At 42.4% G+C, this 23,140-nt stretch overlaps 1 protein-coding gene across 3 annotated transcripts in view; it reads right to left on the bottom strand.

Annotated features, from left to right (window-relative positions):
* Nucleotides 1–23,140, bottom strand: part of clip1a (CAP-GLY domain containing linker protein 1a) — an 84,316-nt gene that overhangs the window by 44,505 nt on the left and 16,671 nt on the right. For all 3 annotated transcript variants that reach the window (XM_084319710.1, XM_084319711.1, XM_084319712.1), the window contains exons 2-5: nucleotides 8,961–9,278; nucleotides 6,662–7,200; nucleotides 438–562; nucleotides 106–322 (exon numbers count right to left, since the gene is read on the bottom strand). In XM_084319710.1, the coding sequence (XP_084175836.1) occupies nucleotides 106–322; nucleotides 438–562; nucleotides 6,662–7,200; nucleotides 8,961–9,051 (972 nt within the window). In that variant the 5' untranslated portion in view covers nucleotides 9,052–9,278. The remainder of the gene's footprint in view (nucleotides 1–105; nucleotides 323–437; nucleotides 563–6,661; nucleotides 7,201–8,960; nucleotides 9,279–23,140) is intronic.

The raw sequence follows: 23,140 nt of genomic DNA, 5'->3' as shown, positions 1-23,140 counted from the left end.
GGCCAGGTTCAGACTTGTCATTAGCAGCAGCACAAAAAGACTCCTCTGTTGTTTTTGACACAATGTTTGACGTCTGTGTAACTGTGCTGTGCGTGTGTGTCTCACCAGGCCTGTGCGGCTGGGTTTGGCGCTGACCGAGGACGTCACCGAGCCTACTGAGCTGATGGAAGAGGCACTGGGGCTGCGCTTCAAACCCGACGGCGTGGCCACTACCTTGCGAACGGTGGTCTTGGCTTTGGCCGGCGTCGTGGAGGGGAAGCCGATGCGCGTGACCTTGTGCACCGGAGCGAACAGGCCATACTGGGGCTGGCACTGGAAGTATCTGGGGAGACGTGATGGAGAACAAACACATGTTATATGACACATTCATGACACACAACACCTTTTCACTTTGTGAATGCTGTTCAGAAGAGTACAATTATTCTCTAAACTCATACCTCGTTCCTGCCACTGCCCCATCGTTCTTTCCTAAGGGCTCATCCAATTCCACACCGCACCACTCGCCTTTAGCGAAATCCGTTTCCCCAAGGAAGCGCACCACTCCAGCCTTTGTACCGGCAACCTGGGGAACAAACGAAACACACTGGCTTTAGTCTCCGCCAGAAGTCAGAGGCGCCCAGAGAGTAATCACATTGACTTGGTAATACACTTTAACCATAATACCATAGAAGCAACAGAGACAATGAACTTTCAGTGGACTAATCTCTCCGACAGTATAGAACTAGGCCATACTTTTGGCATGTTATAATTAAAAGAGAAAACCAATATATGTATATATTCAAATACACAGGTGGTCTTTGTGAGGACATTTCCTGTGCAGGCTGTAGTGTATGAGTGACACACTTCCTCTTGGCACAATGTGCTACACAGCCTCCTGCAGAGGGAAGGACAGAGGATAAACCATCCGCCAGGAGGAAGGAAGGTATTCATGGAGGAAAGAGCTTGGCTGTGAAGGAAGGACTATAAGCAGACAAGACACCGACTGTGCAGCGTAAAGTGTTACCGTTGGCTCTACTGAGGAGGGTGGAGACGGGTGGAGTGCAGTGGAGGAGGTAGTGTTTCACACATACATTCCTCCGAGGTTGCCATGCCGACAGGGGAGGTGGGGGTGGGGGTCAGAGAGTCGTGTGACTCCCACTCGCACCAGTTTGTATTTATGGGGATGTCGCCACGTGGGGAGGCAGGGGGCAGATTAAAGGCTAAGCCGCCTCTACAGTGGGACGGTCCTGGGAGGAAGGGATGATAAGTCATTAAATAGGAAGAGGAATCTTTGTTTTCCTTTATCATCCCTTTGCACAGAAACAGTATTTTCCACATACTCTGAACACACACACACAAGTGCGGGATCAGCCAAAGTGCAGTGCCTCTGGTACAGTTAGGGGCTTAATCAGTCAGTGCCTTGCTCAAGGGTAATCTGGCAGTTTATTAGAAGCACATGATGCATTATCAGCCTCCCTCCAGCTGGAATCCCACAGTGGAAACTCTCCGCCTGTGGTGATGGGTATCAAAAGTAATGAGTAACTACTGCTCATTATAGTATGGCTTATTTCATTTCATTTAGGGTGACCACATGCCTTTGAAAGTTTGGTTTGTTTGTCATTTGGCAATGTGAAGCATAAGTGAACCAATAAAAAAACATTTCAAACAAACTTAGATGTGAAAGCTCGCTTACTTTCATTCAAAAGAATAGGTAAAATGATAATGAATTCCAACGTATTAGGGCAATCATACTTTTGACCTACATCATTTCATTATCTTTAACTCAATCAGCGCCAGACCCGAGAATAGTCGGGTTAACTCGCCAACCGTTCAGCGCCAGACCCGAGTATAGTCGGGTTTTCATCGTTATTTCTTTTATTCAATGTTTGTATTGTATTGTATGTATTGATTTCTCTCACACGGACCTCAGAGTTACCATAGGGAACCACTCTGAGATCGCTAGAGTGCAATACAGACCACATTCCAGGTAGTGGCAGTATCGCCAACCCTTCTAAACATTTTTTTCCACACACCGTTACATTCAAATGTCTCCGGGCGCAGTTTTTTTGGTCAGGCGAGTCCAGCGGTTCACTCGATGGCATTGGAACGCGTCCAATGGCCCCGATGCATGTGTTGTTGGCGACACGATGGACACCAATACTGGAAATCGCGATCAGACAATTGGAATATTCTTTTTGGGGTACCTCCTAGTGAAGGTAAAGACTATATGACACCAATCCTGCTTTGATCCAACCATGATTTCACATTGATCGTTGCGACGATCAAAGCATACAAAAATTACCCCCCCCCCCCTTTCATGCATTCATGATGAAACATAATACCAATTATATACATTTGATTTGGAAATAGTAGCGTGTCCAGGTGAGCAACGCCAACGATTTTAGTAAAATTCACGTATTCCTCCATAGCGCCGTTTTATGGAATTAGCTAGGATCACTCTGAAACTATACTTATATTCACCACGGACGGTATAACACGCGAACGCATACATGAACAAATGTATTCTTTTTCACATATTGAACGATGGATAGTTGATGTCAAATGAGCCATAGTATTGTATCCATAGCTATAATATAGAATATAGTAGGGATGCACCGAATATTTGGCCACCGAAAATATATCACTGAATGTCAACTAACAGGGTTACGTTCGTAACCTAACGCGTTGTTGTGATGACGTAATCAAAACGCGGCTACAGACATAGCATGTGCAACGTGTAACATGAGCAGCTTGGCAGCTCTTCCTGCGTTCTACAGCCTGTGATAACTCCTCGTCTTGGGAGTCAAGCTGTTTCTATGTAAACTCCGCAAGCAACGCATCCAATAAATGAGTCTTTAACATGCTTTATATCCTCGCCATTACTATATGCCTGTCGCGGTTAAAAACCTTTTTAACTAACGTTAGCGTTAAGCTAGCTAACAACGCTTCCATTCCTCTTTCACTAGTCTCTCTTAAGCTACGTCATCCCCCGCTAAGAGTCACAGGAGATGTAGTAAATACAACAGTCCTTCCATGACTCAGTAACCACTACAGTAACATCATTAAGTCTGCTATAAGCTATTCTCCCTCTCGTGTGTGCAGATCTTTATGCAGTTTTAAAGCACATTGGCTTTGTTCTGAATGCACTTTGTTGTAGTTATCCTACAGAGAAAAGAAAATGCACTTGACTAATGAACCAAATTAGAATATCAATAAAAAATTGTTTATCTTTAACTGTGAATAACACCATGCTAAAAATTTACCAGACCTGAAAAATCTAAGCAAATTAATAGATGGAAGATGATTAAAGAGAAGGTTTTGTAGATACAGTAATGAATTCTGCCATCTGGACACATGCAATTTGAAATATGATTATAGAATATAGAATATCAGGCATAAAATGGTTATGAGATTAAAATCCTGTAATTAATTAGATTCATTTTTTTAATCGCCTGACAGCACTAATTTATATTAATCATTTTCTGCATTCGGTTTCCGGCCAACTGTTTCCTATTTTCGGTATTCGGTTTCGGCCAAGAATTTCCCATTCGGTGCATCCCTAGAATATAGATATAGCCCTGCAAACACCGCCACGCAGCCCTATCTCTTAGAGTGGTGGCGCAGTAGGAACTAAGATGCTCTAGGCCTCCGGCGCTGAACGAGTTAAAGGAACACGGCAACTTTTTGGGAAATTTGCTTATTTGCCATCTACCCTGGAGTTAAACAAGCAGATGCATACTCTTTTCTTCTCTGTGCATGCATTAGGCTTAGGGAACAGCCGCACGTTAGCCTAGCTTAGCTTAGCTTCATTCACTGGAAGTAGGTGTGCCAGTGTAGCCTAGTTCCCAACAGTCACGAAATACACTCCAAAACGTTCCTGTAAACATGTTGTGACCCGTGTATTTACCACATGGAGAAATAAGATTTTCATTTTCTAAGCAGATATATATTCAGATTTTTTTTTTTGCCGAACCACTGCTGCCTCTGCACAGTGATTTAATCACCTCAAAAGCCCTGTTGTAACTTCTGTCAATCAAACCAATGACATGTGACTAAGTTACGTAGTACCTAGCGACTAAAGATCCGGACCGGTTGAAGCTATGGCTACTTTCTCTGAACATAGATTCCAACACACCAATAGAAATAATCAAGAAGCATCGTGTTTGCTCGGAGCATTTTGCACAAGATGACTATTATGAACGGGCTCCAGACGTTTTCTGAAGGATATGGCCATCCCATCCATCGGCATCGCACAGAGAGGAGAAAGTGAAACACTGGCAACCATGACCGTGGTAAGTTCTGTTATGTTTTTAGATGGAAGGCTGTATTTCATCTGTCTAACGTTAGCGAATATTGTGAGATTGGTGAACAGGACGTAACTTTGCTGGACTATCCTAGTATAATCCTCAGCGGTCCCTGCATCCCATTTTATTGCTACGTTCGGTTGCCGACTGGCGTTACATAATGTAACACCAAAAACATTAGGCTACTCGTAAATTGGGTAACCTATTTTGTTTACTCAGGCGTTCAGGTTATATGAACAGGTCTATGACCAGGGGAGGAAACTAACTTTTTGGCTTACCAGCCAACTGGCTGGTATCTGATTTTTTTTACCAGCCAAATAGATTTTTTACCAGACAAAAAAAATCGCTAATTGTGATAATTACTTCTTTGTACGTCTTCGTCTAAATTGATTTTCAATCATAGTAAATTAATCACACTGTCTCTACTCTTCAAAATATTACATCATTAAATCACATATTAACATGAAAGAGGGAACTATTCTGGACTGGGTTGGGCTGAACTGGGCAGTGAAAGATGCTGGGTTGGGCTGGTCTAGGTTATACTGAATGATAAATTGAAAATGGGGGACCCTGATGTAAACAAGACGAAAGTCTTTCTCTGGTCTGCATCCCCTTAACAATTGCATGTATTGAGCCGTACTGTACTGTACCCATTCTGCAATCTGTTAAATAAAGTTTTCATTCATTCATTCATCACAGCTCAACTACTAGGAATGTGTGTCTGACTCTTAAGTGCAGGAAATATTCATCAGAAAGGGGGGACATGATGGAGGGAATGGAAAGAGCAGGTTTGACAGGAGCAGGGTTGAAGGGCATATTGGAGTGTGGAGGAAGTGGACAAGGCATTAAGCAAACAGGACTGAAATGGGGGACCCTGATGTAAACAAGACTAAAGTCCTTCTCTGGTCTGCATCCCCTTAACAATTGTGTGTATTGAGCTGTACTGTATTGTACCCATTCTGCAATCTGTTAATAAGGGCTGGTTTAGGTTGGACTGAGTTGGGCAGTGAAAGAACCAAGCATTTCACTGTAATGTAATAGCTAAATAAAACAACTTGAACTTGACTTGTTACATTTGCACTCTGGTTGTATGCCAAATGTATTCTGGTTGTACTGTACTTGTGCTGTAAGATGACAATACATTGGAACCGAATCGACAACGCTAGGGGTTCAGCAGGTGTATTCTGAATGCCAAATATGACAACATCACCGTTGTGAAGGGCATATGGGCGAGTGGTGATATGGGGGGAAACTCGGTAATAATAAAATGTCACTCGGCTGCATTTAAGCAAAGCCGCTCAGTATAGTCCACTATGTTGAATGCGCGTTATGGTAGCTTGTTACATGCTAGGTAGCTAGCCGGCTAATGCTGGTCATTCTCATCCGACTCGAAGGAGACGCGTCGCGTGCTGTTGTTCGCCCCCATGTCAGACCGCACTGATATCCGAAAGCGACGACTCTACATGCAATTATTTTCATCCACTGATGTGTTTTTGTAAGTTTGTCTACGTTGTCAAGCCGGCTGCCGGTGGCAGGAGTTTGTAGGTCTGCGCGCAGTGGTCTGTCCACTTCCGCTAGATGGGCGGCGTCTTCTAGAAAACGAGTGTTCATTGGAGGAGCTTAGAGCGCATCTGTACAACGATGATGTTCATTGGTTATGGTCTGATTATTATGTGGCGCAAATGGGAGGAATCAAGGGGGGAGTCAGAGTTCGGTTTGTGCCAGTGAGCGAATCAGCAGATTGCAGAATGATTTTTTTGTTTTTGTAATTACTAGTACTCGCCAGACTGGCGAGTGCTCTTCATGAATTACTCGCCAAACGTAAAAAATACTCGCAATTGGCGAGTAAAGTGGCCTAATTTCCTCCCCTGTCTATGACCAAAGAAAAGAGCATAAAAGTGGCTTCATTGTTTAGTCAGTTTCTATAGTTACAACAGGGCTTTGAGTCGATGCGTGAAATCACTGCGCCGAGGCAGCAGTGGTTCAGCAAAAAATTATTTCTGAGTATATATTTGCTTAGAAAATGAAAATGTCTATTTTTAATGTTAATTATTTATTTTCTCCACGTGGTAAATACACAGGTCACAACATGTTTACAGGAACATTTTTGAGTTGTATTTGGAGTGTATTTCGTGAGTGTTGGGAACAAGGCTACACTGGCACACCTACTTCCAGTGAATGACGCTAACGTCGCTAAGCTAGGCTAACGGTGCAGGCAGCTGTTCCCTAAGCCTAATGCATGCACAGAGAAGAAAAGGTATCCGCTTGTCTAACTCCAGGGTAGATGGCAAATAAGCAAATTTCTCAAAAAGTTGGCGTGTTCCTTTAAGGTCTCACAGCATTACAAAATGTTGATTAGTATGAAATATAAACGTTACCAAAACACGATCCCCGATCTTCAGCTCTCTCTCCCCCTTCTTGACAGATCCCGTCTCCGAGAGGTTGGAGACAGATTCACTGTTTGTGCATGCCAGGTTGGAGGCCGGCGTCATCGGCGTAGAAACGGAGGCCTTCTTGGTTGCAGGGGCTGGTGTTGTTGCAAGTGTATGGGAGGCTACGCTGCCAACTGAAGGGGTGGGTGAGGCGGCACGGGACGGTGGCGCCGTCAGAGTTCCGTTCTCTTCCCCCTCCGTGCTGGACAACTTGGACGGACGAGTAAATATCCCTCGCAAGGCCTCGCACTGGAAGTAGCGCACCCCTGCCACAGAGCCATCATTCTTACCAATAGGCTCATCCAGCACGATACCTGCCCACTGTCCTGGAGCAAACTGTGCCTCCCCCAGGAAGTGCACATAGCCTGGCTTGTTCCCGTTAACCCACACACGCTCCCCAACCTGGAAGGTCTCCCCGGCACTCTCCGGCTCTCCGCCACTGGCACTAGCCGCTGGTTTGTCGGCCACAGTTGCTTTGGGTCCAGCTAAGAGGGAAAGAGTGGAGGGGTTTGTCATTATCAGCTGAGCCATGTGGCTGGAGTGTATGGGAATAATGTTGAGATTTTTGGAACCCTAGCCTTATTTCCTACTTGCCAGTGGGGATGTTGATAAGTAGAGTCCTATCTCAGCAGAATCCATGCCGTTCCTCATACTAGCTCTGGATAGGTAGCCACAAACTAATGCAAAGTCACATGGGGTCAAGCACCTGTCTGTACAACCTGACTGAAGGTAACTTAAATCTACTCCACGGTGCACACAAACCTGTGTTAGCTTGTACAGACAGGAGCTTGACCCATGGATTGTGCCAAGAAAGTACTCTCAACATCACCATTTATAAGTAGGAAATATGGCTTGGGTTCCAAATATCAGAACTTTATTTTAACTTGTCATGTTGTTTTAATTTAAATGCATCAACATACTGTGCAGATTTCCCGAGTGGAAATTTACTATTTACAATGCTAGGTCTGATTTCTCCATGGCCTCGGTTTTTTAACACAGACACAAAAACTAAATCCTGTGGTGACAACTGTATACATTTTACTAATCCCCTCAGGAAAATGAATCCTCTGCATTTGACCCACGCCAACTATTTATTAGGAGCAGTGGGCAGCCACACAGTGCAGCACCTGGGGACCAACTCCAATTCGAGTGCCAGTACCTTCAAGTCAAGGTCAATGGCAGAATACTGTATAGCTAGCATGCATGTCTTTTTATGGTGTGGGGGAAAACGGGAGTACCCGAAGGAAATCCACGCAGAACATGCAAAGTAAACTCCACACAGAAAGACCCCCTGCTGGGGTGTTTGAAGCCAGGACTTTCTTGCTGTGAGGCAACAATGCTAACCACTGTGCCACCCTGTTAAATGCTCACAAAGCTAGCTACATTAGTGTATATTCCACCATCACATCACCAATTTTGGCTAGATTCTGAGGGTGAATATACGGTGATTACTAGATCTCTTAAATGCCAGAGCATTTATCAGCATTATGTCTGCAATGCACAAAATACCCAGACACCCACAGTGGATGGAGACTGTGAGCCCCTTTCTGACTGATAAAAGCCAGAGGTTAGTGAGCAATGGCTCACACCCAGCCAGCGGCAGATACCACTCGTCCAAATGGACAAATGGATCCTTTATTTTCATGAACATGTCGTAGAAAGGGTAAACACAGCTGCAGCTAATAAACGTTAATGATGAGTCTACTTTAGGGATGTCCCGATGAAGTCTTTTAGCCCCCGATCAGTCATTTAATATTGAGTATTTGGCAATACAGAGTCCCAATCAGATATTTGTATTTCCTAGATAAAAGATAATATAGCAGCACAGTGCACACTTCCAAGTTTATTAAAGTAAATCCAATGTAGGCAAGATATGCTTGCTAATTGAATAATGCTGCTTAAAAGAAGAAAAAAAAAGCTTGCATCAGCTTTTTTACAAAAAAGGATAGGAATTTGACCAGGCTTAATATAGCAGATACCTATTACCGATCAATTAAGATATGCAGTGATTGGCCCCAGATACCAATCAGGGCATCACTAGTCTACCCTAGCTCACCACTGCAGAAATACAGTTTACCCTGCCATGACACACCTGTGAAAAGGGTCCATATTAGACCCATACAGAAACACCACTCCCCCTAGCCACCACCACCCCACTGCAACAGAGAATACAGCCAGTCATGCTTCACGAGAACTTGAGGGTAAGAGACCGTCAGAGCAGGTAGATGTAAGGAAGACTCCCAACCTGTCGCAGGAGTCGTCTTGGCGGCTACGCCCCCTGGTGGCCGGCCGATCTTGCTCGGCATTTTCATTCCACTGGCTTTGCCTGCGCTCATCGTTCCACTCGTGAGCTGTTAAAATCCGGAGGGCTTGTGCGTCCCGTCAGTCCGAGCGGACCGGCCCCGTACCATCAACACAACCGGGCTCGCCTCTTGTGATGTTGTAAAGATCACTCCTCTTTCTCCCTCTCCACGACAAAATTAATAAAACAAAAAAATAATTAAAATAAAAAAGCAGGAAAGGGTAAGAGGGAGAAAAAAACAGGACGTCTGCCAAGAGGACCCTGTTGAGAGAGAGAATAAATATGAATGAAGTGCTACTGTAACCCAGGTTTCAGATTCATAACTATTTAATTATAGAATATAACTATTCTATTGAATAGGGCTGCAACTAATGACTATTTTGGTAGTTGACTAATCTGTCGATTATTTTTTCGATTAGTCGACTAATCGGAAAAACAATTATATAAAAAAAATAAAAAAATAAATCGTTTACACTACCTATCTTTGTGAAAGTGGCTTCTCAGCTCTGGTCCAGCTGAAGACAGAGCAGAGGAACAGATTGGACATTGAGCATGACCTCAGAGTTGCTTTGAGACTCTTGTCAGGACCAAACAACATCCCCAGTTATCCCATTAGTTCCCCCAAACTTACTGTCGGTCTGTTATGTTAAGCGAAGAAGTCTTCAGCTGGCTGGACCAGAGCTGAGAAGCCACTTTTTTTTCTTTTTTTTTAACCCCTTCTCTGCCACGCTTATGTACATCCTTATACCATCCTCTGCCAGCTCTATTTGTCTATGGAGAAGTTCCCCTTCTTTGCAGGGCTATAACTTTTTAAATTGTATTGCTAAATTGACATTACTATGGCCCATTATACAACGGCATGCAAATTTCTCGATTCCGATTGGCTGAAACAGTCCATTTACACGTCTTTATTGGCAACAATCCACGGTCCTGGACTCAGGACCCGCCCACAACCGAATCACATATCACTCCCCGGCTCACTCCGGGAGAAAACAAGATCGCGGACAACAAATGGATATGTTGATAGCGCCATAACGACTAAATATGAAGCGATTCTGTCAAGGGGAATGTGTTAGTCCTTTAAACAATGTTGGATGATGTAATTGATGGGTCTTGAGTCAATCTAGAACAAAAGAAAAATCGCGGATTGATTGATTGATTAATTGATTGATTTAAATTTCTACTTCCTTCCCACTGACTGCAGCGTTCACTCTCACACTGTCCGACGCTGGCGTACCCACAAACACACACACACACACACACACACACACACAGGGACCGAAACTAAAGCCCGCCGCCCGCCAGGGGCGGGCTGTTTTTACCTTTGGCGCATGACACTTAGAGGGCTGCCCGCCGTGTGGCGTGTAGACGTGTAGTTCATAACGATACTCTTGTGCGAGTACAGATTATCTCCGCCGCGAGATCGTTAAAAAACTACAAGTCCCACATCGCACTAGGTCCAATCACAGTAGAGTGACGTGACTGGTTTCATGAGAAAAAAAGCAAATGACCAATCGGAAGCTATCTGGCTTGTTTACTTCATCTGCTCTAGTCTATATCGGACCTCCAAGAGCTAACGTTACTGTTTAAACAATGACCCAGTCAACTATTCACTTTTAGTTTAATACATGACGAGGCATTGTCTAACGGTATCTAGCTGGCTAGCTACTGATAGCTGCTGATATCAACAAATGCTCCAGCAATAGTCTACTCGAGTGCATAATACCTCCGGTCCCTCGTTAGCTAGCTTAGCTAGCTCACGTTGATCCATATGTCCCAGTAAACTAAATTGTCTTAACGTTATCTACCGGGCTAGCAGTAGCTACAGATAGCTCCTGATATCAATGTCTTATAACATTGATTGAATGCGTATTCTAGCTGAGGGCTTGTTGAATGTGATTTGACAAAAGAACGGTAACGTTATAAATAGGTCCAGCTGCATCGCCGGAGAATCCTTGCATGCTGAATGTAGGGTCTAGCTGAATATAGGGTCTAGCTGCAGGGCCGGAGAATCCTTGCTGGAGCTGGAGACTACTCAAGTATACACACAGACAGTGGAGCTGTTTGCAGATAGCAAGCATTTTGACTTATTGCGTGGTGGCGATGTCTCGCAGATAATACAACTACAAGTATGATTATATAATATATATTTTATTTAATTTTTTTTTTATATAAAATATATATATATATATTTTTTAATCAAAAGAAATTTGGCAGGTAAGAAATATGCTTGGCGGGTAGACTCTTCCCATCTACCCGCCACTGGCCGGTGAGTCAAAAAGTTAATTTCGCTCCCTGCACACACGCACACACACACACACTCCTGTCTGCAACAGCGGGGGAGTCAGACTGAGAGAGAAGCAGCGCTGTTTTAAGTGAGCATGGTCTATTGAATTGATTGATTGCTAATTTTATTACTGTACCCCTGGTTTCCAACTGGTTAAGTTTAGGCTAAAAGAAATAAATAAAAAAATAGGGCGAAGAAAACGTTTTTTTCCTATAGGGCAAAGAAAACGTTTTAATTTGTTTTACCTACTTTATATAGAAGCATCTAAGAATGAAGTTCTATGGAAAGTAGGTCTGCATTCCCTTAACAATTGTGTGTATTGAGCCGTACTGTATTGTACCCATTCTGCATCTGGTAATAAAATGTTCAATCAATCATTCCAATAATACACAGTTGGATGTGTTAGTTGGTTGGATGCACTTCAAGCTGCTTCCACATGAGGCAACTTCTCTCAATCATTCCAATAATACACAGTTGGATGTGTTAGTTTGGTTGGATGCACTTCAAGCTGCTTCCACATGGAGGCAACTTGTCTTTTTTGTAGTTGTGGGAACTACTTTTTCTGGCGGATGGTTTTTTCAATAAATCTTCGATTAATGTGTGTTTATTGTATAGAAATAAGGTTGGATGAATCTGGCAGTTGTATAAAAGCTTTACACCACTTGCAGTCGTGATTTGTGAACAATAAACCATGCCTAGGGGGGTCTAACGACCCTCGGCTGCGCCTCGGGCCTAACAACCACCCCTAGGCATGGTTTATTGGTCACAAACCACTCCTGCGCGTTATGTAATGCTTAATTCAACGTCAATTATCTATCGTTCAGGATGTAGGAACGTTATACTTTTTCATTCACATATTCATACTAAAATACGGTCTAAAGTATAAATATGTTCTGCATTCTGCAGAACGTGATTTATAGCCCTAAATGCATTATATTGATGATCAAATACAGTTTGATAGCGATTGGCGCCAGATAAAAAAATTCAAATGGACGTGCTTCTAGAACAGTGATTCCCAACCCGGGGTCCGCGGACCCCCTGGGGGTCCGCCAGGGGGCGCAGGGGGTCTGCCAGACCACAGATGATTTGAGGTAATTTTTTTTTTTTTTTTTTTTTGAGAAATAGTTAATTAGCATATTTTTATCATCAGAAGCATGAATAGTCTCTCCACTACAATAAAAAATAAAGATAAATAAATAAACATCTAGACATGATTTTTTAACGTTAACCGGGTAGCCGCTAAAAAACGCGAATCAGTTGACTGTATCACTTTCCGTAGCTAGCCTAGCACGCTAGTTAACTTTCTCGGCTCGTCTGCAGTCAGCCGCCAGAGGCGAAAATGTGTGACAAACGAAAAGGAGATGACGGCAGCTCATCTGCAAAAAAAGTTAGGACCTACAGCAATCGCGAAAATTACATCACCATGGGCTTCACTGAGGGACCAGACAAACAACCTGAGTGTGTGATTTGTGGAGAAAAGTTGGCAAACTCGAGCCTGAAGCCCAGCAAGCTGAAAAGACATCAGGCGTCTAAGCACCCAGAAACCGTTGGGAAGGATCCAGACTTTTTTCGGAGGAAAGAACAGTCTCTCAAGGCGAACAAGCCCGTTGATGTTAGAGTAGCGTGGAGCAGGGGTGGCAGTGATTTACAGAAGGCTACCGAAGCCTCCTTGGAGTGTTCGCTTTTAATTGCAAAAGCAAAGAAACCGCACAATATTGGCGAGCAGCTCATCAAACCAGCCTGCATCAAAATGGTTTAGAAACTGTGCGGCCCACAGGTGGCGGATAAACTAAAATCAGTACCACTCTCGAACAATGTAGTGAAAGACCGAATTGATAAGATGTCAAGTGATTGCGAGCAGCAGCTGTCAGAAAAGCTTAGAAAGGGTCCATTTGCCATACAACTTGATGAAACTACAACTGTCGCAGACGAGGCTGTGCTCATCGTTTATGTGCAGTATATCGAAAATGAGGATCTGAAGCAGGACATTCTCATGTCAGTCAACCTTACTACCACCACTCGAGGTGAGGATATTTTTACTGCAGTGGATTCTTACTTCATGCAACATAACCGTTCACCATTAGGGCCTGATTTGAGAGGATGAATACAGGATTTGAATATTGGCCAACATTTTGAAATACATATGGTGCAAGATGAGATTTGTTGATTGAAGGCACAAGTCAAAGAAGCATAGTGGGTCTAATTATGATGCATATGCCTGTGTATAAGCAGTTTGTTATTAAAATGACAAAAAGGTATTTTATGGTATTTTATTAGGAGGGGGGTCCAGGAATTTCATCAGAGATGTTTGGGGGTCCCTGGGGGAAAAAAGGTTGGGAACCCCTGTTCTAGAAGTTACTACTTATCATCTGATGTTGACCGGATGGGGGGGGGGGGGGTCGTTTATAATTCCGTGGCCAACGTTAGATGATTCATGTAGTGTGGGTGATATGATCATTAGAGCAGTTTGTATCGAACACGGTAAAAATAAACGCTGAAACTTACCCCAGTCTCCTCGGGCCGTGGAGCAAAAAGATTCCTATTATGGGATGTTGAAATATGCGATGCATCTCCAGGTTGTATAATAGTATATACGTCCAAATCATGTTGTTTATCGAGTTATTGGTAACTGATCGCTATCCATTGTGCCGAGCTCGAGTCCCGGGAGCTATAGCGAGTGGTCGGACCGAATTTGGATGAGCACCAGTTTCGGTTTCCCGTTTCCAGTTTGGGCGATCCGCCGATCGGCCACCAGATGGCGCACTTGAACCGTTGGAGAGTTGAGAGGGGATCAAGAGTAGATCTCAAGTCTCCGCGGGAGAAATATGATTGCCATCACAGATTTTTGAAATATTGATCTCAATGACGTGTTACGGCGTCATTGGCAGATTAAGCATGGCGGGGAATGACGAGTTACGGCGTCCTTGGCGATTAAAGGGTTAATGACTAATCGACGCAACAATTTCTCGTCGACGATTTTTTTATAATCGACGACGTCGACTAATCGTTGCAGCCCTACCATTGAATAAGAACATAAATAGTTAAGGCTATTATGTAGGAACATAAGTAGTTAATATTATTGGGTACCAAGTCCTTTGAATTACAGCATTGCCCTTTAATTTGCATCATGACGCGAGATGACATGAGTGAGATAGATGTCATGACAGCCACGCCTTGCTTTACAGCAGGTGAGTCTTGCTACTGCGCAGATGCAGACACAATCCCCAGAGATTCAACACGCAGTTGAACAGAGCTAGATAACGAGATGAGATAGCATGATAAAACCAGTTATCAAACAGTTATAAAAGATTCCCCCAGTTGCAAAACCGAAGAAGCTTTGCAGTAAAGTAGCTGTAGCCTGCAGTTTGTGAGTTGCAATCAAAATTGTGCTATTCAATTGTCGAGTGCAAAAATTGTTAGCTTAGCTCATAGGCGGCGCGTGGGCTTTAGGTCAGGGAAGGCTATAAAGGGAACGCCCCGACGTTTCGTCTTGGTGAGAAAGACCGTTCACAACTTGAATCACAAGTTGCAATGAAGTGAACGTTTTTCGTAATTTAGATCTCAGCATGCTTTGAAAACAATGTACATACAGTAGCTCTAAAAAGTTTCCACGATTTGATGAACTCGGACTCTCATCATGTCCTCTTAGAGCAAGCCCTTGTTTGCCAAGATAAAACAACATACAGCCTCAGGTGATCGGTAGTTATGCCCAGGGCCAGCCGGTGCAGCTTCTAAATTACTTTGTTTATGCCTTGGAAAAATACCGTATATATCCATTTAGTTTTTTGAAATTTGACTCAAAATAGTGCGCTGGTGTTCGCTACAAAGCGATCGGCGTGCTGAAATTCAGAACACAGATGTTTGCTTACTGCGGCATCAGGATGATCATGTGAATGATGTGATTGGCTACATTATTTAACCTGAGCCTATGCGTGATTGGTTACTGTACTTACTGCCTGTACCTGGAATGTTAAACGCTGCCACTGATTGACACCTTCGTCGTTGACACCTCGGCCAGCCGGCTGCAGCACAAGACGCACACAATAGCCAGCAGCCTGCGCACATATTATATACATTTCAAGATTCCGAGCATAATATTCTGGGTAGGCATAGCCCCCCCCTAGCCTATATATACCCGCCGCCTATGGCTTAGCTTAATGCTACAAGCTAATAACGTTAACGTAGCTTCATTCTGAGTTATACACGAACTGCCCAAGCTCAATTTGGTTAAATGAAAACTAGGAAGGAACCATTTCAGAAGTACTTATAATTGTATTGATATGCTGTACGATAAGAACAAGGTCTATATACATTTTGAATGTTTTTGAGAGTTTCATATGAACGTGGGGAATGTCCCATATGCTAGCGCACTTTAGCCTAAATTAGCATGTGGCATATGATCCCATGTGCTGGGATGAGACAGCCTACTTTAGCTTAGCATAGCTAAAAGTAGCCTGATTGATTATTCATTCTGAAAGCAATGAAAAGATGATGAAGCGATAAAAGATGGTAAATAGCTTTTATTTTCTGAATGACTGCTCACAAGCAGGCCAGGTTTTTCTAGCACCCCGTTCCACCCTGGGAGCAGTTCCAGGAGTCCAGAGTCCCCATCACCACGTGTGCCCACGAGGGGACGAGGCGGTGTGCCGGACGATGCAAGATGGCGAGCCAACCCACTGAACCTCTGATATAGCTCAAAGCTAATGCCAGCCTGATTCGAATACCCCTGTTGCCCAACTCCTGTTACCTCAACAGTCCGGTAGGATTGAACTGACAGAACTTGAATCATAAGAACTTCCACGGATTGAACTGACCTGAACACAAGGACATTCCAAGGGCTTCGACCCTGTTCACCTTTTGTTATTTTGAATTTGATTTGATCTGATAAGATACTGATAATTCTCCTACAAGAAGGGAGACTTAAAGGGTAAATACACACAGTAAGTTATTTGAACTAGTACTGATGTTCTCTTGTAAAGAGGACGAGTTAATGGGATTCAAGTGTACCCATTGATGACATTGATTATAGTTGAATCACTGATGGTTCTCCTGTAAAGAAAGAATGTTTAAAGGGTAATTTCACCTAATAAGGTATTTGCATTCCCATAACCTAGAATATTCCATTTGGTACTTTTTTTGTGTTACACCTTCAAAGGAAGAGTTTAAAGGAGCATTTCACCTAGTAAGGTATTTGCTTTCCCTGCACATTTAAAGGTTTGAATTAATATGTTTAGACATTTACCCATTGAAATGATAAACTGAAATAGAGTTTACTGATGATAAAAGGATACATCCAATATCCAACCTTGAACCTAGCTTTTAGCTAGAGATAACCTCAGAGACGTCTGAACCAAACCTAATGTGTTGAGCCAATCAATCTAGGACTTGATATCGAAGTAACCCTCCCGAAAGGGATACTTCAACTTAGTACTTTACATCTGTATGTCTAGCTAGCGCGCATTTAATAATAAACCGGTCATTGTTATAATTCTGTCTCTGGTCCACTATTCTTCAATTGTGCATATTTACTCCTCTCCTCATTCGTACCTAGAACTGTGCCCGTGGCGAACAGCCGTTACAAGTAGGTGACACAAGTGCTACACTACTGATCAAGATCTGGGTCGCGAGATGATTTCCAGAATGTATTGATTAAAAAATAATAAATGTATTATTATTATTATTGAACTTAGAAGCAGGCCAGGCCACATATAATATTGTTATGGTGTTTTTGAAGAGACAATTCAACAAGAGACTATTTAGTCCCTTATGGTAAGAGTGTGAGTATTTTTTTCAATCCGACATTACAAAAAAAAAAAAATCCATCAAAATCAGTGTTGTTGCTAATCATTGATATTATGCTAGCCTGTTTTTTTTACAATAATTTGTGATGCCATCACAAACACTAGCATTTAAAGGGTACAAATAAAAAAAATCCTGCACCAGAATGCAGGAAATTAAGTTCTTTGTAACAAAATATTTCCTGGTGGGGGACCCCCAAACCCCCGCTTAAAAAGTGGCCTGACTGGGGCTATAATTCTCACTATATTTCCTGGCCTGAATGATTTCCCCAGTCCGGCCCTGGTTAAAAGCCTCCAATGCTTATTAGTGCGTGTGCGTTTGAACATTTGCATGTTTCAACCATACATTACAAAATAAATAAAAATAAAACATTTTATATACCACCCCTATAACAGTGGGGGCGGGGGGTCGCGGCTCTCTGAAACCGTTATTTCGGGGGTTGCGGCCTGAAAACTTTGGTAACCCCTGCTCACCAGCATGTAATTTATCCAATCGGGCGCATGCCACATTGGGGAAATGGAAAGTAGGGATACATGCCTGCAACATGTAAACAACATTCATTTTTGGACCCACAATCATTTGTGGGGAAAGCAATATTTCTATTCCACACTTCTATTCCATAAAAGCTCTGTGGATGCATTATTTTATTTGTATTTATTTATTTATTTATTTATTAAATGATTACTCTACATAACATTTTTATCTATAGCACCTTTAGCAAGAGAGGAAAGTGTTTTGCCTATTTTGATCCCACTGACGTCGGATCCCCATGAAGAACTCCTTTTTCTCTTCAACTTGCTTAGTGCTGGTGTCACTTCCTTCTTCTACATGGCCTGTTTTCATCAGACACCGACTACGTGTTCTTTTGTCAGCGGACACTGTTTCTGTTATGACAACAAGCTCCCCTGGTCTGATCCATCACAGTCCTAAAAATACCCTGTCGTCACACAGCGAGTTGATATGCAGTCTCCATATTGATGTTGCTACCTAACCCATCAGAGTTCTTACCTAGTTCTCCTTAATCCTATAATCTTGACCATAATACAGAACACTGAACACTGCGGATTTACTGCAGCAACACCACCTGCAGCAGGTCATCCTGTTCCCAACCCATAGAGAAACTGATTAGCTGACGGCACCACAAAGCATGGTCTTCCTGATGTTAGCAGGCTGGCAATACCCTTAGTAAAACCCTGCAGTGTCCTTGTCTTGTCATTTAAAGACACCATACCCTTAAATAAAGATCAACAGTCTGTTTGAACTTATTATTTCAGTCCAATCTACTGACAAACTGAAAGCATGTCTGGTGTATTTCCATTGTGTGCATTACATCACAGTTATAGGAATTGTGAAGAACAGGTGCATGGCGCAGGCCACCAAGTCCATTCCTATATCACATTACCACCTGACCGCTGGAGGCCCGCCACACACAATCTAGAAGGGTCTCTTTGATGAGGTCGTTAGTAAGAGAGCACAAACATGGCTGCATGACACTGGCAAAAATAAATAAGAAAGATCATATTGCGATTGCAATGTGAATTATAACGTGACAACGTTTCTAATTGAAGGGAATGTTTGCATTTTTGGACATTAAGTGGTATTTTTGGATATCAAGTGGTATGAAACACTTAACGCTGTAGTTGATGATGCCATTACTCAGAGTCCCGTGGTTGGTTCCTGCCCGTCTCCCCCGTTTCAGAGCAAACCGGGAAGAGTCAAGACAGGCAAGAAATGGGGTCACGACTCGAGACAAAAAGTTTTAACCCACGCCACAACATAGAGTTATTACCCATTTCCAACAGAAAGCCACAAGCCTCGACAGTATTATGCTTGATTCATGTTGGAACGTGGCCCATATGAAACAGTCGAGGCTTGTGGTTTTCTGTTGGAAATGGGTAACCCCTGTTGCCTGCATGTTGTGGTGTGGATTAAAACCTTTTCGTCTCGTGCTTCCTGGCTGCTCGGAACCAGACGGCGGGCCAGAACTTGGACCACGGGACTCGGTGAGTAAGCTGATGGCATCGCATCAACTACACCAGTGGTTCTCAAAGTGGGGTCTGGGGTAGTGGTCGACCGACCACCAATATGGCTGATGCAGATATTTAGAGAGCATAATGATTTTTTTTTTTTTTTATATTTTTTTTATTATTGCAGAACAAAAAGTTATTAAAAGTCAGTACTCAATGCATAATGAAACTTTCAGTAAAGGTGGTTATAATATATGCAAGTACAGAAACAGGATAAAACAAAAATAGTCTATAATAACATTTTAGCCGTATACAGTGTATATCCAACGAAATTACAATTATATAAATGTTAGTATATAATATACCCCTAATACCTATTTTCTAAAACCCTACACACATATGCTCCAGCTCAAACCCCCCCCTCCCAGACCCCCTCTTGGATAGTACCTCCATTATCCCTCACTCCTAACCAGACACCACCATTATAAGCTAGCTTTTATTCTCTCCACCACTTCTAACCACATTGACATTTTGGATTCATTGATCCCAAGAATTCTTGCTGTAGATATTTCTTGATATATCACATCAAGATATGTAAGAAACCATACTTTTCGGCACATTTTTTCCGGTTGAAACCAACGTGATGCGATCAGTTTTTTAGCTACTGTGATACCCGATAAAACCAATCTTTTTAGTTGTGGATTCACTGCAAACTCAAAAACATCATTCAATAGTAATACCGCAGGGTGTACAGGTATATTCCAAAATACGAGTGTTGATAATTGTTGGGACACATCTTTCCAGAATGCCTTAACTGGTGGGCAGTCCCAATACATGTGCATAAATGTTCCTTCGTTCCCATTTGTACATTGGGAGCATTTGGAGTCTTGTATAAGCCCCATTTTGCACAGCCTTATAGGAGTCAAGTATGTCCTGTGAATATAGTTCAGATTGATTTGTTGATGATCCGGGTTCCTTGATGTAAGTCGGACATTTTCCCAGGCTCCTTGCCAATCAAAGTCATATTCCAGGTCTGGTATATCCCTCCTCCAGACAGTGTCTATTTGAAGGGTTTCATACGAGGACGTTAGTAATTGATAATAAAAACTTGATACAAAACCTCCCAATGTATCTCTTTCATAGAAAAATTTGTGGTATCTGTGGTGTTCAATTGGTACGAGTAATGGAACACCGTGAGATCTCATACAAAGTCGTAACTGTATGTAAAAAAGCCATGTGGACTCGGTGAGGTTAAACTTTATGCATATTTCGACATAACTACAGAGGCCCTTGTTATTAAAAATATCCCCTAATGAGTGTATGCCTTTCTCTTCCCATATAGGGAATCTTATAGGTCGTTTTCCCATTAGGAGTGCATTGTTATTGAATATGGGAGTGTGATTATGCCATTCTTGAGGGTTAGGATATTTCTTTTGTGTTTCCCGCCATGTTCTGATTGCATGGGTAATTATTGGGCCAAATTCTCGCTCACAATGCTTGATTGAAATTTTAGTGTGTGCTATGTCTTCCAGTCTCTGTGGGGCTACCATGTTTTCTTCTAATTCTCTCCAAGATACCAAAGCCTGGGGGTCAAACCATATCTTCACTGGTCTTAAAGTGAAGGCCTTAAAATATTGTAAAAAGTCTGGGACTGCCATGCCACCGTCTGCTTTATTTCTCTGTGCGGTGGATCTTTTTATGCGAGGTGGTTTGTTATTCCAAATAAATTTGTATGTGGAGGTTTGTAATCTTTTCCAGTAGCCCTCTGGAGGAGGTAACGGAAGCATTGAGCTGAAGAAATTGATTCTTGGTAATACATCCATCTTAACTATTGATACCCTTGCCTGTACTGAGTTTTTAAGTTTTGCCCACCTGTCCAGGTCGTCTTTGATTTTGTTCTGTATTTTTGTGTAATTGTGCTTCACCGTTTGTCTTATGGTGGGAAATATTTCCACACCCAAGCATCTGAAATGTTTGACCATGGGTATCGCACCTGGGAGGGTTGTGTCTTTTTTTGCACTGGTGTTAAGAGGAAGAAATGCCGACTTAGGCCAATTTATTTTAAATCCCGATAAATCACCAAAGTTTTCTATCAACTTGAGTATATGCGGCAATGTGTTGTTGGGGTTTTGCATGAACAATATTACGTCGTCCGCATATAAACTAATTTTAAGATGTGTGCCCTTGATTACTATTGGTTCTATGTGTTGGGATTGTCTTATAAATTGTGCTAAAGGTTCTAATGATAGATCGAATAGTCCGGGACTAAGAGGGCAACCCTGTCTGGCTGAGCGTGATACCGGAAAGATATCGGAGATGAATGTGCCCGTTGTAATCCTGGCCGATGGGTCCTTGTATAGTACTTTAATCATATCAATGAATCCTTTTCCTAACCCCATCCTTTCTAATACTGCCCATAGAAACGACCATTCTAACCTGTCAAATGCTTTCATAGCATCCAGGGATAGTATCGCCTTAGGTGTGGTGTCCTCTTTGTCAGCATCTATTTTTTTTTTTTTAATTTTTTTTATTATTGCAAAACAAAACTTATTAAAAGTCAGTACTCAACACACAATGTATAATGAAACTTTCAGTAAAGGTGGTTAAAATATATGCAAGTACAGAAACAGGATAAAACAAAAATAGTCAATAATAACATTTTAACCGTATACCGTGTATATCCAGCGAAGTTACAATTATATAAATGTTAGTATATAATATACACCGAATACCTATTTTCTAAAACCCTACACACATATGCTCCAGCTCAAATCCCCCCCTCCCGGACCCCCTCTTGGATAGTACCTCCATTATCCCTCACTCCTAACCAGACATCACCATTATAGGCTAGCTTTTATTCTCTCCACCACTTCTAACCACATTAACATTTTGGATTCATTGAGCCCTAGAATTCTTGCTGTTGATATTTCTTGATATATCACATCAAGATATGTAAGAAACCACACTTTCCGGCACATTTTTTCCGGTTGAAACCAACGTGATGCAATCAGTTTTTTAGCTACTGTGATACCCGATAAAACCAATCTTTTTAGTTGTGGGTTCACTGCAAACTCAAAAACATCATTCAATAGCAATACCGCGGGGTGTACAGGTATATTCCAAAATACGAGTATTGATAATTGTTGGGACACATCTTCCCAGAATGCCTTAACTGGTGGGCAGTCCCAATACATGTGCATAAATGTTCCTTCGTCCCCATTTGTACATTGGGAGCATTTGGAGTTTTGTATAAGCCCCATTTTGCACAGCCTTATAGGAGTCAAGTATGTCCTGTGAATATAGTTCAGATTGATTTGTTGATGATCCGGGTTCCTTGATGTAAGTCGGACATTTGCCCAGGCTCCTTGCCAATCAAAGTCATTTTCCAGGTCTGGTATATCCCTCCTCCAGACATTGTCTAGTTGAAGGGTTTCGTACGAGGACGTTAGTAATTGTGAATAAAAACCTGATACAAAACCTCCCAATGTATTTCTGTCATAGAAAAATTTGTGGTATCTGTGGTGTTCAATTGGTATGTGTAATGGAACACCGTGAGATCTCATACAAAGTTTTAACTGTATGTAAAAAAGCCATGTGGACTCGGTGAGGTTAAACTTTATGCATATTTCGACATAACTACAGAGGCCCTTGTTATTAAAAATATCCCCTAATGAGTGTATGCCTCTTTCTTCCCATACAGGGAATCTTATAGGTCGTTTTCCCATTAAGAGCATTGTTATTGAATATGGGAGTGTGATTATGCCATACTTGATTGTTAGGAAATTTCCTTTGAGTTTCCCGCCATGTCCTGATTGCATGGGTTATTATTGGGCCAAATTCTCGCTCACAATGCTTGATTGAAAGTTTAGTGTATGCTATGTCTTTCAATCTCTGTGGGGCTACTATGTTTTCTTCTAATTTTCTCCAAGATACCAAAGCCTCGGGGTCAAACCATATCTTCTTCAATGGTCTTAATGTGAAGGCATTAAAATATTGTAAAAAATCTGGGACTGCCATGCCACCGTCTGCTTTACTTCTCTGTGCGGTGGATCTTTTTATGCGAGGTGGTT

Source organism: Notolepis coatsorum, assembly GCF_963971535.1.
Source record: "Notolepis coatsorum genome assembly, chromosome: 1".
NCBI classification, from domain to species: domain Eukaryota; kingdom Metazoa; phylum Chordata; class Actinopteri; order Aulopiformes; family Paralepididae; genus Notolepis; species Notolepis coatsorum.
This window is presented reverse-complemented; position numbering and strand designations above follow the sequence as displayed.